At 38.1% G+C, this 14,631-nt stretch overlaps 1 protein-coding gene across 4 annotated transcripts in view; it reads right to left on the reverse strand.

Annotated features, from left to right (window-relative positions):
• Positions 1 to 11,747: 11,747 nt before the first annotated feature.
• si:ch211-51h4.2 overlaps positions 11,748 to 14,631 on the reverse strand; it is a 432,821-nt gene continuing 429,937 nt past the window's right edge. For 3 of the 4 annotated variants that reach the window (XM_041210942.1, XM_041210934.1, XM_041210928.1), the window contains one exon: positions 11,748 to 14,129. In XM_041210942.1, coding sequence (XP_041066876.1) covers positions 13,973 to 14,129 — 157 coding nt within the window. In that variant the 3' untranslated portion in view covers positions 11,748 to 13,972. The remainder of the gene's footprint in view (positions 14,130 to 14,631) is intronic. The other variant, XM_041210945.1, reaches the window with a different exon arrangement.

Genomic DNA, 14,631 nt, shown 5'->3' on the forward strand with positions numbered 1-14,631 from the left:
TAGTGCCCTCAGCCATTTCTTGATATCACATGGAGTGAATCGTACTGACTGAAGACTGGCGTCTGTGACGCTGGTGACCTCCGGTGGAGGCAGAAATGTATCATCCACTCTGCACTTCTGGCTGAAGATTGTAGCAAATGCCGCAGCCTTATCTTTTGCACTGATGTGCTGGGCTCCCCCATCATTGAGGATGGGGATATTTATGGAGCCACCTTCTCCAGTGAGTTGTTTAATTGTCCACCACCATTCACGACTGGATGTGGCAGGACTGCAGAGCTTAGATCTGATCTGTTTGTTATGGAATCATTTAGCTTTGTCTATCATTTGCTGCTTATGCTGTTTGGCACGCAAGTAGTCCTGTGTTATAATGATACCTCATTTTTAGGTATGCCTGTTGCTGCTCCTGGCATGCCCTCCTGCACTTTTCATTGAAGCAGTGTTGATCCCCTGGCTTGATGGTAATGGTAGAGTGGGGGATATGCTGGGCCATGAGGTTACAGATTGTGTTCGAGTACAATTCTGCTGCTGCTGATGGTCCACATCACTCATGAATGCCCAGTCTTGAGTTGCTAGACCTGTTCGAAACCTATCTCATTTAGCGGAGTGGTAAGGCCACAGAACACGGTGGAGGGTATCCTCAATGTGAAGGCGGGACTGAGATGAGAAATCCCTTCATTCAAAAGGTTGTGAATGTTTGGAATTCTCTTCTTCAGAGGGTTTTAGATGTTCTGTTGTTGACTATATTTAAGGTTGGGGGTAGACAGGTAATCAAGGACTATGGGGCTACGGGTGGCAAAGTGGAGTTGAAGCCCAAGATTAACCATGATTGTATTGAATGGCGGAGCAGATTTGATGGGCCGTATGGTCTACTTAAGCTCCTAACTCATGTTCTTGTGGAATACGCAAATAATTTACAGGTAAAGATCTTGAGTGACAGGAAATTGTAAATTAACAATCAATTACTCATACTACAGGAGCATCATGCAGTATGAGGGTATAATAAGTATTGTGTAAAGTGAGGCACCCCTTTACCTTTCTATATGATTTTCAGAGTTTCTGTGTCACAGGCATCACAGCTTGCATGAAGTTACAGTTGAGCCAACCCTTAAGAGTGATAATTCCACAGGCCCTAGACACCCTCTGAAACTTTGTCAAGTGACCATTCTTAATGTATGAGATTAAATTGGAGATATTTCAGGCTATTTATTTGATCATAGCCAAATTGTGCTCTCTCCTCATGTGACCTCTGCACATACATGTTGTAGCAGGGATACTTGCCATGTCTTCGATCTCTGGTCCAGAAATTAATGGTAATTGTAGTGTCCTAGCTGCTGCCCTAGTTGGAAACAACAAATTCATCATATACCAGCAATCAAACCAGCAACATTCTTGGTCCATATAGCTCAGGTTCATGCAAGTAGTCAATGCAATTACCAACTGAGCTATGTAGGACTCTGCAATTACTGAATATTTCTCCAGCTATTATACATAATTCTGCTTTTATAACTTAGACACTGAGTTGCAGATTTTGGAAACATGGGCCTGAATTTTCAGCTTCGCAGGCAAGTGTGATTGGCTGGGAAATGGACCGCCGACCGCGATAGATCCCCTATTGCGATTTCACGCTGGCTGGCCAATTAACGGCCAGCCAGCGTGAAATGCACACCAATAAGCTCAGCACTGCCAGGGCGGGGGTGGGCAGAGGGCGGGTGATGACTCAACGTGGGTGTGGGTCAGCACTGACAACTCCCTGAAGGCAGAGAACTGCTTCAGAGTCGAAGACCTGAAAAAGCAAAAATAAAGGTTTCCAAAACTGATAAAAGTATCCATGCATCATAATCAATCACTTGAAAATATAGCTAATGAAAATGCTGTCTGTAGAAATTTATTTATATTTTATTTCATCATGGAAATCTCATCCCGCCCATGGATGAGGTTTGATGTAAAATGCAAAGGCCATCTGGTCAATTGGCCCATCTGCCAACTATTAGGTTGAACGGGCAATGAAAAAATGGAGTCAATTGTGCCATTAATGGGCTTTATTGCCCTCTTAATTGCCGACGGGCATGCTTCTGACTTTTGCATGTGCCCACCGACTGAAATATCGCCCGAGCACGGGATGACATCATCTCGCACTATTTTACACCCAATCGGGCCGGACATGCACCCACCCACGAGGTGTACAATTCAGCCAATGTTATCAGCATAGGCTAACTACATAAGTTAATTTAACCAGAATAGAGATATAATATATTTTCGGATTTTGAAGCCCAGATTAAGCCAGGAAAATGTTGTCACCTGGAGGATTTCTGTTAGTTATTTGAAACCATATACGTGTTGAGGAACTTGCATCATTTTGATTTAGAGTCTGAAAATGTAATGGCATCCTTTTATTCTTATGCAAGTGCAGAAAGTTTGTGATAATTAAAAAAAAATTGCTGGGTTGCTATATGGTGACTATGGTATAAAAATGAAGCGTTCCATTACTTTTGCTCAAAATTAATGTTGCTATAATTAGCATTGTATTTTCTTGCCACTCATTTGTCAAAACTACTGTACATGTTGCGTTTTCAAAGCAATTTGTCCTTGACTATATATTCTCCCTATGCCATAGCTGTGGGAAATGATTCATATTTTCAGTAACCAAAGCTTTACCGCCCGACACCACTCATGGGAAGACTATAATGATAATTAATCGTATTTTATAGGGAGCTCATGGTTACAGCTTAAGGTTGCCTTACTGACTTCTTTTAGCGCAATTTGCCCTGACCCAAATATTACTTGCCTTAATTGAGTTTTTAGACAAAGTAAAGTATTTGTTGCAACTTATTCAACTATATGTAGTATAATTACATTGTGCTGGATTACTGCCAGTAGTAAAATTCATATTGAACATTTCTGCATTTAGACAAATTCAGGCAAGGTTTGGAAAGTTGTAGATGCAATTCTATATGTGGCGTCACCATTGAGTTCTAAAGTTTTAAAACAGCTTAAAAATAACTGCCATTTGTTGTCTAGATACATCCCAACAGTTTTTGACCTCGTTGACGATAGTCTCAGGGTGACTGAACTATTTTGCTTCAAGATCAATAATGACAATGTGTTTGCTTTCTACCTTTGTCATTGACAATATGTATATTATTGATATATTTTTGCATTTCTGATGACAAATTTACATTTCTCCAGGACTTCTTAACTCATCAATCCTTTAGAACTTTACTAGAAGTATTCTTTCAACATATATATTTAAGAATAGTGTTAAAAGCAAAAGATTTGAGAAAAGCTCCCTGAATGTTGCTGATTTACACGACCCCCCCTGTCCCCAGCCCCACCAAAAAGAACACCAGAGTCTTAAGCATTTAACACATTGCCTTATATTTTTTGGGCAATTTTCAGCTATTTTGTTAATTCCATGAGCCCAATTCTTCCTTTATAATGTTTTCTGAAGATCCAATTATTTTTGATTCATTTAATTATCCCTTTACATACATTAGAATATTTGTAAGACCCCCATAATTTTTATTTTTATTCTAAAGCAATGAAAACGTTTTTAGATAAACATTAAGCATGCTTCCAAATTTCAGCATTTTTCACTGATCTTTTAACTTCCATATTCCTGTGTTTCATTTTTGATTATTGGAACTCTTTTTATTATTCTTCATTTGTGTATATCTCCTATATTTGGTAAGTTTAGGAAGAGCTACAGATCCTTAATTATCTCTCAACTTTCCATGAGGATTACTTGGTCCCAGAAGACCTTTAATGCTTTCCTCTTCATTTACAATTGAATGCATGATAAACATCATTACCTTAACCAGTTTATTGCTGCCAGTTCTGGATAACCAATAATATTTCTACTCATCCTAAAGGATTCATCTGCATACATAACTAAAGTAATTTTATCCTATTTGGCATTACTATGTTCTTTGTTATCTCTTCCCTCTACTATTAATTAGTTTCTTCACTGTAACATTCACTATAAATCCTCGTCATGAACTGTTTTTGAGATTTATTGTCTACATTTAGAAGTTATGAATGTCTCATTTTGGCTCACCCAAAATTCAGTGCATGAATTGGTCGAGCTTATTTTCATATTTACACCACCAAAACTAACATCACTTTAGGATAAGTAATGCACCCAAAATTAGGAGCATTTAAGTATGTGAAATGCAAGTTATCTAGTTAAATGTTGTTAATTTGCAGAATTATTCATTGAGATTACATGGAATTGTATATTGCACAGAAATGGACCATTTAACTACCATGTGCTGGTGTTTATGCTCCACACAATTCTTCAGCCATTCTATCTACTCATTTCAGCCTTGCAGCACATCTTTCTATTCCCCTTTCTCTCGTGTAGTTGCCTAATTTCATTTTGAAAGCCTCCAAACTATTTGCCTCATCCACTTCCTATGGTGGTGAGTTCCACATTAGTAACTATTTTGTACTTATGGACCCTAGTTCTGCCTTCACTAAGGAGGGGGATTTTGCAGATATTCTAGTTAAGAGGATTGTGAAATATTAGATACAATAAGCAAAATGAGAGAAGTAGCATGGGAGGGACTGACCTTCTTGAAGGTGGATAAATCAGATTGTATCCCAGGCTGTTAAAGGAAGCCAGGGAGGAAATAACGGATGCTCTGAGAATCATTTTCCAATCCTCACTAAATACAGGCAAGTTCCAGAGGATTGGCGGTCTCCGAACGTAGTACCATTATTTAAAGAGGGTGCCAGAAAATTATAGGCCAGTCAGCCTGACATCAGTGGTGGGCAAATAATTGGAATCAATTCTAAGAGCCAGGATAATCTGTCACAGCACGGATTGATTGGTCAGCGTGGTTTGTTAGGGGAAGATCGTGTCTTACTAACAATCAAATTTTTTGAGGAAGTAACAAAGAGGATTGATGAGGGCAGTGGATGTTGTCTACATGGATTTTAGTAAGGCATTTGACAAAGTCCTACGTGGCAGACTGGTCAGAAAAATGAGATCCAATGGAATACAGGGGAAGGTAGCGAGTTGGATCTAAAATTGGCTCAGCGACAGGAAACAGGGTAATGGTTGATGTATATTTTTGTGAATTGAGAAAAGTTTCCTGTGGCGTTCCACAGGGCTCAGTGTTGGGGCCCTTGTTTGTTGAATGTATTAATGATTTTGACTTAACTGTGGGAGGTGTGATTGAGAAATTGCAGCTGACACAAAAATGGGCTGTCTGGTTGATAGTGAAGAGGATATCTGTTGTCTCCAGAATGATATCAGTGGTTTGGTTGAGTGGGTGGAAAAGTGGCAAATGGAATTCAATCCAGAAAAGTGTGAGGTAATGCATTTGGGGAGGGCAAACAAGCAAGGGAATACTCAATAAACGGGAGGATATTGAGAGGGCTTGAGGAAGTGAGTGCCAGTCCACAGGTCCCTGAAGACGGCAGGACAGGTGGAAAAGGTGGTAAAGAAAGCATATGGAAGGTTTCCTTTATTGGACGTGATATTGAATACAAAAGCAGGGATATAATGCTGGAACTGTATAAAGCGATGGTTAGGTCGCATTTCTGGTCACTGCATTACAGGAAGGACATAATTGTCTGGCCAGAGTACAGAGAAGGTTTGCAAGAATGTTGCCAGGGCTTGAGCCTTGCAGTTATGAGGAAAGATTGGATAGGCTGGGGTTGTTTTCAATAGAACAGAGGTGGCTGAGGGGTGACCTAATTGAGGTGTACAAAATTATGAGGGGGCCTAGATAAGAAAAGACCTAATTCCCCTAACTGAGGGATCAATTACCAAGGGGCATAGGTTTAAGGTGATTGGTAGAAGGATTAGAGGGGCATGAGGAAAAACACTTTCACTCAGAGGGTGGTGGGCATCTGGAATTCACTGCCTGGATTGGAGGTTGAGGCTGAAATGCTCGACTCATTTAAAAGGTACCTGGATCTGTGCCTGAAGTGATGTAACCTGCAAGGCTAAGGACCAGGTGCTGGAAAGTGGGATTAAAATGAATGGCTAGTTTCTTTTTTGGCCAGCGCATACATGATGGTCTGAACGGCCTCTTTCTGTGCCGTAACATTTCTGTTGTCCTAGTTTGGATTGTAGGAGGTCTTGTGGCACAGTGGGTAGGGTCCCTTCCTCTGAACCAGAAGCTCCAGGATCAAGCTCCACTCTAGGACTTCATGGCCAAGGAAGTTGCGTTCATAACACAGTAAGAGCATGAGAGACTCCTGGTCAGCTATGTGATGGAAACAAATTGGAGCCTCTACTATCAGTACCCTTAGCTCTAGACTACAACACGCATGTAAAAGTGTATGTTGCCACAGCAACTTGGACTCCTCAAAGGGCTGGAAGCTCAGGTGTCTGGACGGCCAATGTGGATCTCATTGGTGCCAACAGCATGGGGTGGTTTTGGGACATGCCTCCTTGCCCTACCTGTGGTGGAGATCACAGCACTAAGGGTTGGGCTTGCCTTCAGGCATAGAACTCAAAAGAAGCAGTAGTTTTAAATTCTTCCACAAATGGTAACATCTACCTTGTACAGCCCATTTATAATTTTAAAAATGTATCAGATCTCCTCTAAATCTCTTTTCTAAAGAAAAATGTCCCAGCATGTTCCACCTTTCATGACATCTATGATCTCTGAGTTCTGGTACCAATCTTAGATTTTTTTTCACATTTTCTCCAGTGCTTCACTATCCTTTTTACAGAATGAAGGCTAGAGCTGTTGATAGTACTCTTTAAGTGTGGCCTAGCTTCTCTGCATATTTAACATAACTTCATTTTCTTTGAGTTCTGTATCCCTAGAAATAAATCCCAGTGCTTTATGTGCACGTTTAATTGCTTTGCTGACCTGCAGTGCTGTTTTTTTAAATTTGCTTACCTATATACCTAGATCGCTTTGCTCTTCTATCCCTCTCAGTTTCTTATTCTGTAAGGTGTAGGTGATGTTTCTATTTTTCCTACTTAAATGCATCACCTTACATTTCTGCTCAAGTTAATTTACCACTTAACTGACCAGTCTGCAAGTTTTTAATGTCTTGTATTATGTCGCATTTTTCAAATATGTCATAGTAAGTGAGCATCAAATAGCTTCACTTAGCTCATGAGCTGCTTTATAATAATCCATGCTGTGATGTATGCTTTGAAAATTACTGTTTTGGATGGGATTGCACTTAATACTAGACTTAAAAAAAATACTATACCAGGACAAATGTCTGCCTTAATGGTGCAATAATATGCAAGTTGTGGACTGTGTATGTTTCCTATTGACTGTAATGATAAATTTATTGAAGTCTTGCTAGTCTTTGTTTGATTATGTAGTAACAAGAAGGCTGTTTTCAGTAGTTGATGGGTGAAGAATGAGAGGCAACAGGTATCCAATAATATGCCAGAAATTTACAATGATGGAAAGAATCTTCTTTACACAGAATTATGAAAGATGAAATTCATTTATGGACAAGAGGCTGTCAGCATTACTGTAAATTGATGTGAAGTTCAATATCTGAGCTTGATACAGTCAGCTTTATTAGTAATAAAAATAGCAAATGCTGGAAATATTCAGGTCGGGGCGCATCTGCGGAGAAAGAGATTTAACATTTCAGGTCAATGACCTTTCATCAGCTTTATTAGTTTATGCTTACACTTTTTGAAGAAAATCAACAGATTTAGATACCAAGTCTATTGGATATATTAAACATCTCACTAGCTTATTACTGGTAGTCTTGTAATTTTAGCAATGATTGAGCGGATTATACATCCTTTTCCTTTTGAGTTAGTGTAGTACAGTTGGCTGCTTTGCTGTCTTTTGAGATGTCGGCAATGAACCTTTGTCCATAAGTGTGGTTATCTGGCCTCTCTTGGATTCTCCTGTTTTTCTGGGTCGATCCACCTTGCATGTCAATAGCTATATTTAGACTGCATCTAGCTCAAATATTTTCCTTTTCAGAGAAATTTATTATATATCCCAGTGAGGCACTTAAAACAATCTTTCTGGAAATGATTTGTTTAGTTCTTAAAGCTACTTTCAATCTCTAGACCATTTATTTGTCTTCCCTCTACTGCCTTCATCTGACATTGGCATTTTTGCTGTGCTTGTCATTTTTTGTCTAAAGCACCATATTTCATACTTTTGATTCTCTAATGAACCTCTTGATTTAATCTTTTGAGTGACACATACTGCAAGAGTTCAGCTCTTAGCAGTCACCTATCAAGGAACTGCAATGACTCAAGGTCAACAATGAAGCAAAAACTCAGACCTGTAAGGTGCAGGATTACTTACCTAATTTCTCAACCTCAAATAACAAAAAGAAACTGCACAGTTCCAGGTAAAAATGGCATTTCTTCAGAACCCCAGTTTGTTACCTCCTAAATTGGACCGTGACATCTTACTCTACCAATTTTGCAAAAAGCTCCTTCAGATAAGCATCTATTAGCATTAACTATGTTTCCCAGACACTAGCTGATTCCTATTTTGAGGGTATGCTATGATCATTGCAGGCCACTTTCACTGCAAGCCAAATGCTTTACTTGGATTCAGGTGAGGTTATGAGTCCACTAAGGATATTACATTCCTAACTTTCAAGATACGGATTCTCTGCAATGTAGATTTGTTTTTTAAATTGTCTTTAAAAAGTGGTCACTGCTGCAAAGATGGCTGCTGAGGGTCAGGTGACCTTTTATGATTTCCAGAAAGACACAGGATTATCTTATGTCTGAACATGCTTCTGGAAAGTTCTTAAAATGTAAATGACCATGGGTGGAGTGGCCCCTTTGAATGGACACACCAAGATGAAAACCATCTGTGGTATTAACACCTTTTATTGTTTGTGGCCTTATTCAAAACTCAAAGTCAATGGACTTCCAGATGCACTATCTTTGAACTCAATACTTAACAAAAGAGAACTGCAGAAACCAGTTAATCATGGGCAGAATTTTGCCCTTGGCGTGCGGGCTTGGTGGGGACAGATGGTAAGCCAACTGCCACTTGTGATTGGGCCCAGAAGGCAATTAAGGCCCGCCCAGCGTGAAACACGAGCAGCAGCGCTGAGCACTGCTTGTTCGGGCAGGGGGAGGAGTGTGAGCTGGCCGAGTGTGACCTTCGCACAGACGTGCACTGCATCATCTCCCTGACGCAGAGAGCTGCCTCAGGGAGATGAAGATATACGGAAAAATTTAACGAAAAAAATAAATATGTAATGAAACATGTCCCCTTATGTGACTCTGTCACATGAGCAGGGGCATGTTATTAATGAAAAAATAAAGTTTTTATTTGCTTTTGGAAATCAGGTTGGATAGGCAGTGAAAAAATTATTTTAATTAACTTGTTAATGGCCTTAATACACCTTTTAATTGTCAGCGGGTGTGCTGCTGACTCCAGCACGTGCCCACTGACTGAAATATCGTGCGCGATGATGTCGGGATGCATGCTCGACATCATTGCGTATTATTTTATGCTCCATCGGTTTGGGTGCGTGATCGCCCACCAAGCTAAAAATTTTATCCCATGAGTATATACAAATAACCCATCCATTGGGCTTTGCCCCTCCAAACCATTCTGGGGAGACAGTAGAAGTATTGATCATGTGATTGAAACTGTCTTCAGATAACATATCTTTTACTCCCAAGCACCAGGGTGGACCAAGATCAGTTTGGAAACCATTTCTCTAGCCAGGAGAACAGAGTCCTGCCTAAAAACCAGTTAATTCAGGCAGTTAATTCACCTGCAAAGATTCGCTCTTCAGAAACTTGGCCACAACCTCATCTGGAAATCCAGAGACTTCCAACTTCAATTCATCTCCAAAGAACCACGAGAGAGAACCCATCCAGTCTTGCAAGTTTGCATCTTTGACATGAGTGTGATTTGCTTCTTGCATTCTGTTAAAATTCTAACTGCAAGCTTGTTCTTTAGAATCCATCTTTACTTGTGTGTGTGGCTATGTGCTTGAGGGACAGAGTGTTTTTCATTGTGCTTACATTTTGGGGTGTGTGAATAACCATCTTTTCTTCTGATTTAAACTTATGTGAAAGCCTGCAGTGTGTCTTTTACTAAAAGTCACACCACTTAAAAAGATAAAACACTCCATTTAAACACAAATCTTGTGTAGACACCTCAAGAGGTAAGGAGAAAGGGGAAAAGTTAGCTCATCACCTCTATCCCCCTCCATAACATATGTTTGTGCATACAGGCTGAGAATAGGACATCAAGTCCCGTCATTAAGCTAAAAATTACTGCGCTAATCACCTCCTCGATCAAACTCTTGGGTGGGTCAAAATAGATGGGTAGCTAGTTCTGGAGTTAGCTAAACTCTTCTCCAGCCCCACACGGGTGATGCAAAAATATTATTTTCCTTATTCCATGATTGTTTTCCAGAAATATAACTGATGCCGCCTTGAAGGACTATAGCTAAATTGGTTCACAATCAGTTCTAATATCCTGGTTAAAAGTAAGTAGCAGGTTTGTGTAGCACTCCTAAAAGCTGCAGTTGGTGGGGATATTTTGGAGAAATTGACATAAAAGACTGAGGAAAAAGCATTGGTTTGCTCGAATAATAGAATAAGCTTGCTTTGAAGCTGCCTTTTTTGGGACTGTTTTGGAACATGATGATAGTGCTCGATCTTGCAGAGCACAGCTGTCTCTCCACAGGCTTGAGATCTCTTAATGGTCCCCAAAAACAATTGAGGAATATTGTTGATACCACTGACTCAGATGTTTCATCAGTTTTTCACAGCATTGGAATTGAATGCTCTGGATCAACAAGCAACAAGCTTGAATTCAAGCTCGAACTCAAGTTCTGTCGAAGGGTCATGAGGACTCGAAACGTCAACTCTTTTCTTCTCCGCCGATGCTGCCAGACCTGCTGAATTTTTCCAGGTGATTCTGTTTTTGTTTTGGATTTCCAGCATCCGCAGTTTTTTTGTTTTTATCTTTTTGTTTTTAAGCTTGAATTCATACTCATTAAGAAATATGCAGAATAGGTTAAACTTAATTCAAAAGTGAGGCTCAAGGAAACCCACCTGCTTTTTATAGTTTTTTTTTAAAGGCATGCTCTTGTACTTCACACAGCTCTTAAGAAGCTGGAAGTTATGGAGCACAAATCTTGATTTTAGCAAGAATGTGTACTTCAATTCAGAAATCCATATAAAGATGCATTGGAAACATATTGAGCTTGTCTCTTTCAAATGTGAGGTAAAATTGTTCACTGTTTTATCCCCATATGGTGTCTTTATTAATGTATGTGAAACATCTCAAGGGACACTCCTCTTCCTGGTATTTCACAAAGTATTGTGGCACTCCTTTTTTTCAGATGATTAGTGCCAGACTCGATTGTGTATCTATGTTTATTTCTGCCAACTAAAGAATGTGTGAACCAGTTGCATATATTGATCAGTGTCCTAAGTGCAGTTATAGAGGAGAGCTATTGATTGAAGAATGCAATTCTGTTCAACGAGGACATGGTCTTTTGAGACTATGCTGAATAGTTGTCTTTAATATTACAGTGTATCCTCAATGTCAAAATCAGTTGCCATAAACAAGTGTAAAATACTGATCCTTAAGCAATATTTTGCACATGACAGCAGCCTATTGTTTGAATCAAGCAATATCTCACTTTGTTTTACCTCAAGGCAAACCCTTAGATTAGATTTTAAAATAAAATTCTCTTCCTGTTTACAAGCATTAATTCAGAAAAACAGAAGCATTACATTCTTAGTGCTTTTAAAATAAATTTGCTTGGCAAAAATAATGCAAGCTGTATCATTCACAGCAAGATTTATCAATAATTAATAAGTTTATTTATATTTCATTGATATGAGTGACCAAGTAATGACTACTATACATATTTTGGAAAGAAATGTCATTCAGCAAAATACAACAGAATCATTAACAATGCATTGAGTAACAGTTGAACTCTAGATCCATGATCTAATTTTATGAATTATGTTCAATTTACTGGCTTCTTTAATTGTGGTACTTTGATGCGAAACAATTTCATAAGTAGTACTTGCAGTTACTACCTTTTCTGTAGCAGTTCCTGTGGAAGATTTTTAAAACATTTTTTACGCATAACCTGTGTAAAGTATATACTTAAGTGCAATGACAAAGTTATGAGTATCAATTAAATATATAAGGCTGAAACTATAATTGTAAATTGAGAGTTGACAGCCTGACCCAGATTGACCTGGAGACTCCAGGAATTAAAAAATTAGCATAGTAGTTTATTTTTCTTGTCACTTTTGATTTTGTATCTTGTTCAATCATTTGTCATTTGAAATAATTTACTGATATTGACATTACTTTTAATATTTGAAGTCAAACATTTGGTATAAAGCGAACTTTCTGAGCAATTTAAAAACAAATCTATGGAATATTTTATCTGTACTTTTACATAAGATGCATAAAATAGAAATCTTCCAATGAGTGGAAGACGCAACCTTGAAGGATATACTGGAAAATCTTGTCACATTTTTATTTGTACAAGTAATACTTAATTTTTCAGTAGTTCTTAAAAATCTCCTGAGTGTAATATGTTAAAACATTAACATCCCTGATCCCACTTTACATCTAACAGAAAAGGTGGACCATAATTACAAGCTACACATCCACAGTATTTCAAACCGTGTAAATTGTGAATTAAGATTAAGCATACACCTTTGGATGAAATTATTAAATTCCTAGTAATTTGATCTTGGTTTAAACATCATGCAAATGGGAGTTCCTTTCAATGCATTGAATGCAGTATGTTGAAAAATCTTGTACATGTAAAAGCATAGAATTTCATAGCAGAGGAGGCTGCTAGTTGGCCACCATATCTGTGCTGGCTCTCTGAGAAAGCTACCTAGTAGTAGCAAATTATTTTTCAAATATTTATTAATTCCTTTTAAAAAGCAATAATGAATTCTGCCTCCACTACTCTTGGTAGGGTATTGCATACTGAGGTACTAACAAAAACCCTGTGTATGTATTAAAAAAAATCTTCTAACCACTCTTTGTTCCTTTGGTGGTGATCTTAAATTCATCCCTTTGAGTTACTGACTTGCAAACCAATGCTAATAGTTTCCCAACTTACTTTATCAAAAACATATGCTTTCCAATATCTCTCCCCTAAAGCATATTGTTGAACTTTTCTTAAGCGTTGGTGCTCTAGTTTCAGTTTTTCTCATCTCATAGTATCGTGGTAGGAAATCTTTTCTGCAGTGTCCTGCCATCCTTCTGACAGTAGACACAATATCCAAATGTGGTTAATCAAAGATTAGTGCAGGTTGAGGATGCCACACTTGTTTTTGTACTCAGAAATCAGAGCCACCCATAGGCCTTTTTGTTTTACAGCTTTATCAACTCGTCCTCCAAGTTTTAAAGATTTCAGTATCTGAACAGTTTCTAATCCAGTGGTTTATATGAATGGATATGATAGCATAGATATAACTTCAAGTTCTTTTCTTTCACAGGAATGTTATGTTTGTATGTACTAGCAATTGACATAAATAACATAGCGGAGACTGTTTTGACGATTACTGGAGCTAGAACTTTGCAGGCTCTTCAAGGCTTCTAAGAATACATTAAGCCCTGCTTCTCAAGTTGGAAGTTGCTATAAAACTCACTTTCCATTTTCCCCAGTACAGCTGGAAATTAATTACACAAGTAATTGGAGTGAACTGACTGCCAATGCTCACAATATATACACATATAGCCAGTCATTAACTCAAGTTCTGGGTTACAATATATTGTAAAATGAACAGCGAAGATAATAAATATCAAATGGAAATTGCACAGGATTACATAGATAGACATTATCTTTGATTTGCCATATGCTTAGCTCTAAAGAAGTGCATAATTATTTCATACTTTTTCTGTTAACAATAACAGCATAAAAATTAGACAAAATATACCTGCAGTAAAATTCCAGCTCAAACGTTTTTCTTTTTCAAAATCTTAGCAACCAAAATTAGTTTGTGCAAGCTTCCTTTTCCAGGCATTTGTTGAGGTGTTGCAGATTGTCAGACTGTACCATTACCTGATAGTGAATATGAATGATGCGAACCATGTGCTAAAGTTTGATAGATGTCATATCCCACAGCAAATAGGAAATAAACAGGGAGAAGCCAATGCAACAAAAAGATCCTTGGACTCATGGGCAAAGGCACTTTAATAAGCCTAAAAAGTAAATAATGTGATCAACATTTTAGACTGATTTGGCAGAATATGCATATGCCTCACAAAACCTGTTTTGCAACTTGAGGTCATTTTACAATTGTAATCATTTCAATTACATTTGTGATATCTAAAGTTTCAAATCTTACTCTATTTCATATGCTAGAGAGGAGAACTATAGATAGCCTGCCTGAATGAGCTATTATATTGGCATGTTTTTGATTGCAGTTTTAAATTAATAATTTAAGTAGGCTAAAACTTTTAGCAGTACTGATCCAAGATCATTTAAATGTGTATATCCAACAGGGGATAAAAAGAATAAGATTTCCAATATTTGTATATTTTAATAAAATAAGAATGACGCACATATACAGCTGATTTGTTAGCTTCTGAAATAATTAACTAATATTCTGAAGGTCAAGCCTTCATCGCGATGAAATATTGCGGCTGAAAACAAGTGAGAGGAGAGAACAACATGCAAGGGTAAAATTTTGATGCAATTGAT

This window comes from Carcharodon carcharias, chromosome 2, assembly GCF_017639515.1.
Source record: "Carcharodon carcharias isolate sCarCar2 chromosome 2, sCarCar2.pri, whole genome shotgun sequence".
In the NCBI taxonomy this organism is placed as follows: domain Eukaryota; kingdom Metazoa; phylum Chordata; class Chondrichthyes; order Lamniformes; family Lamnidae; genus Carcharodon; species Carcharodon carcharias.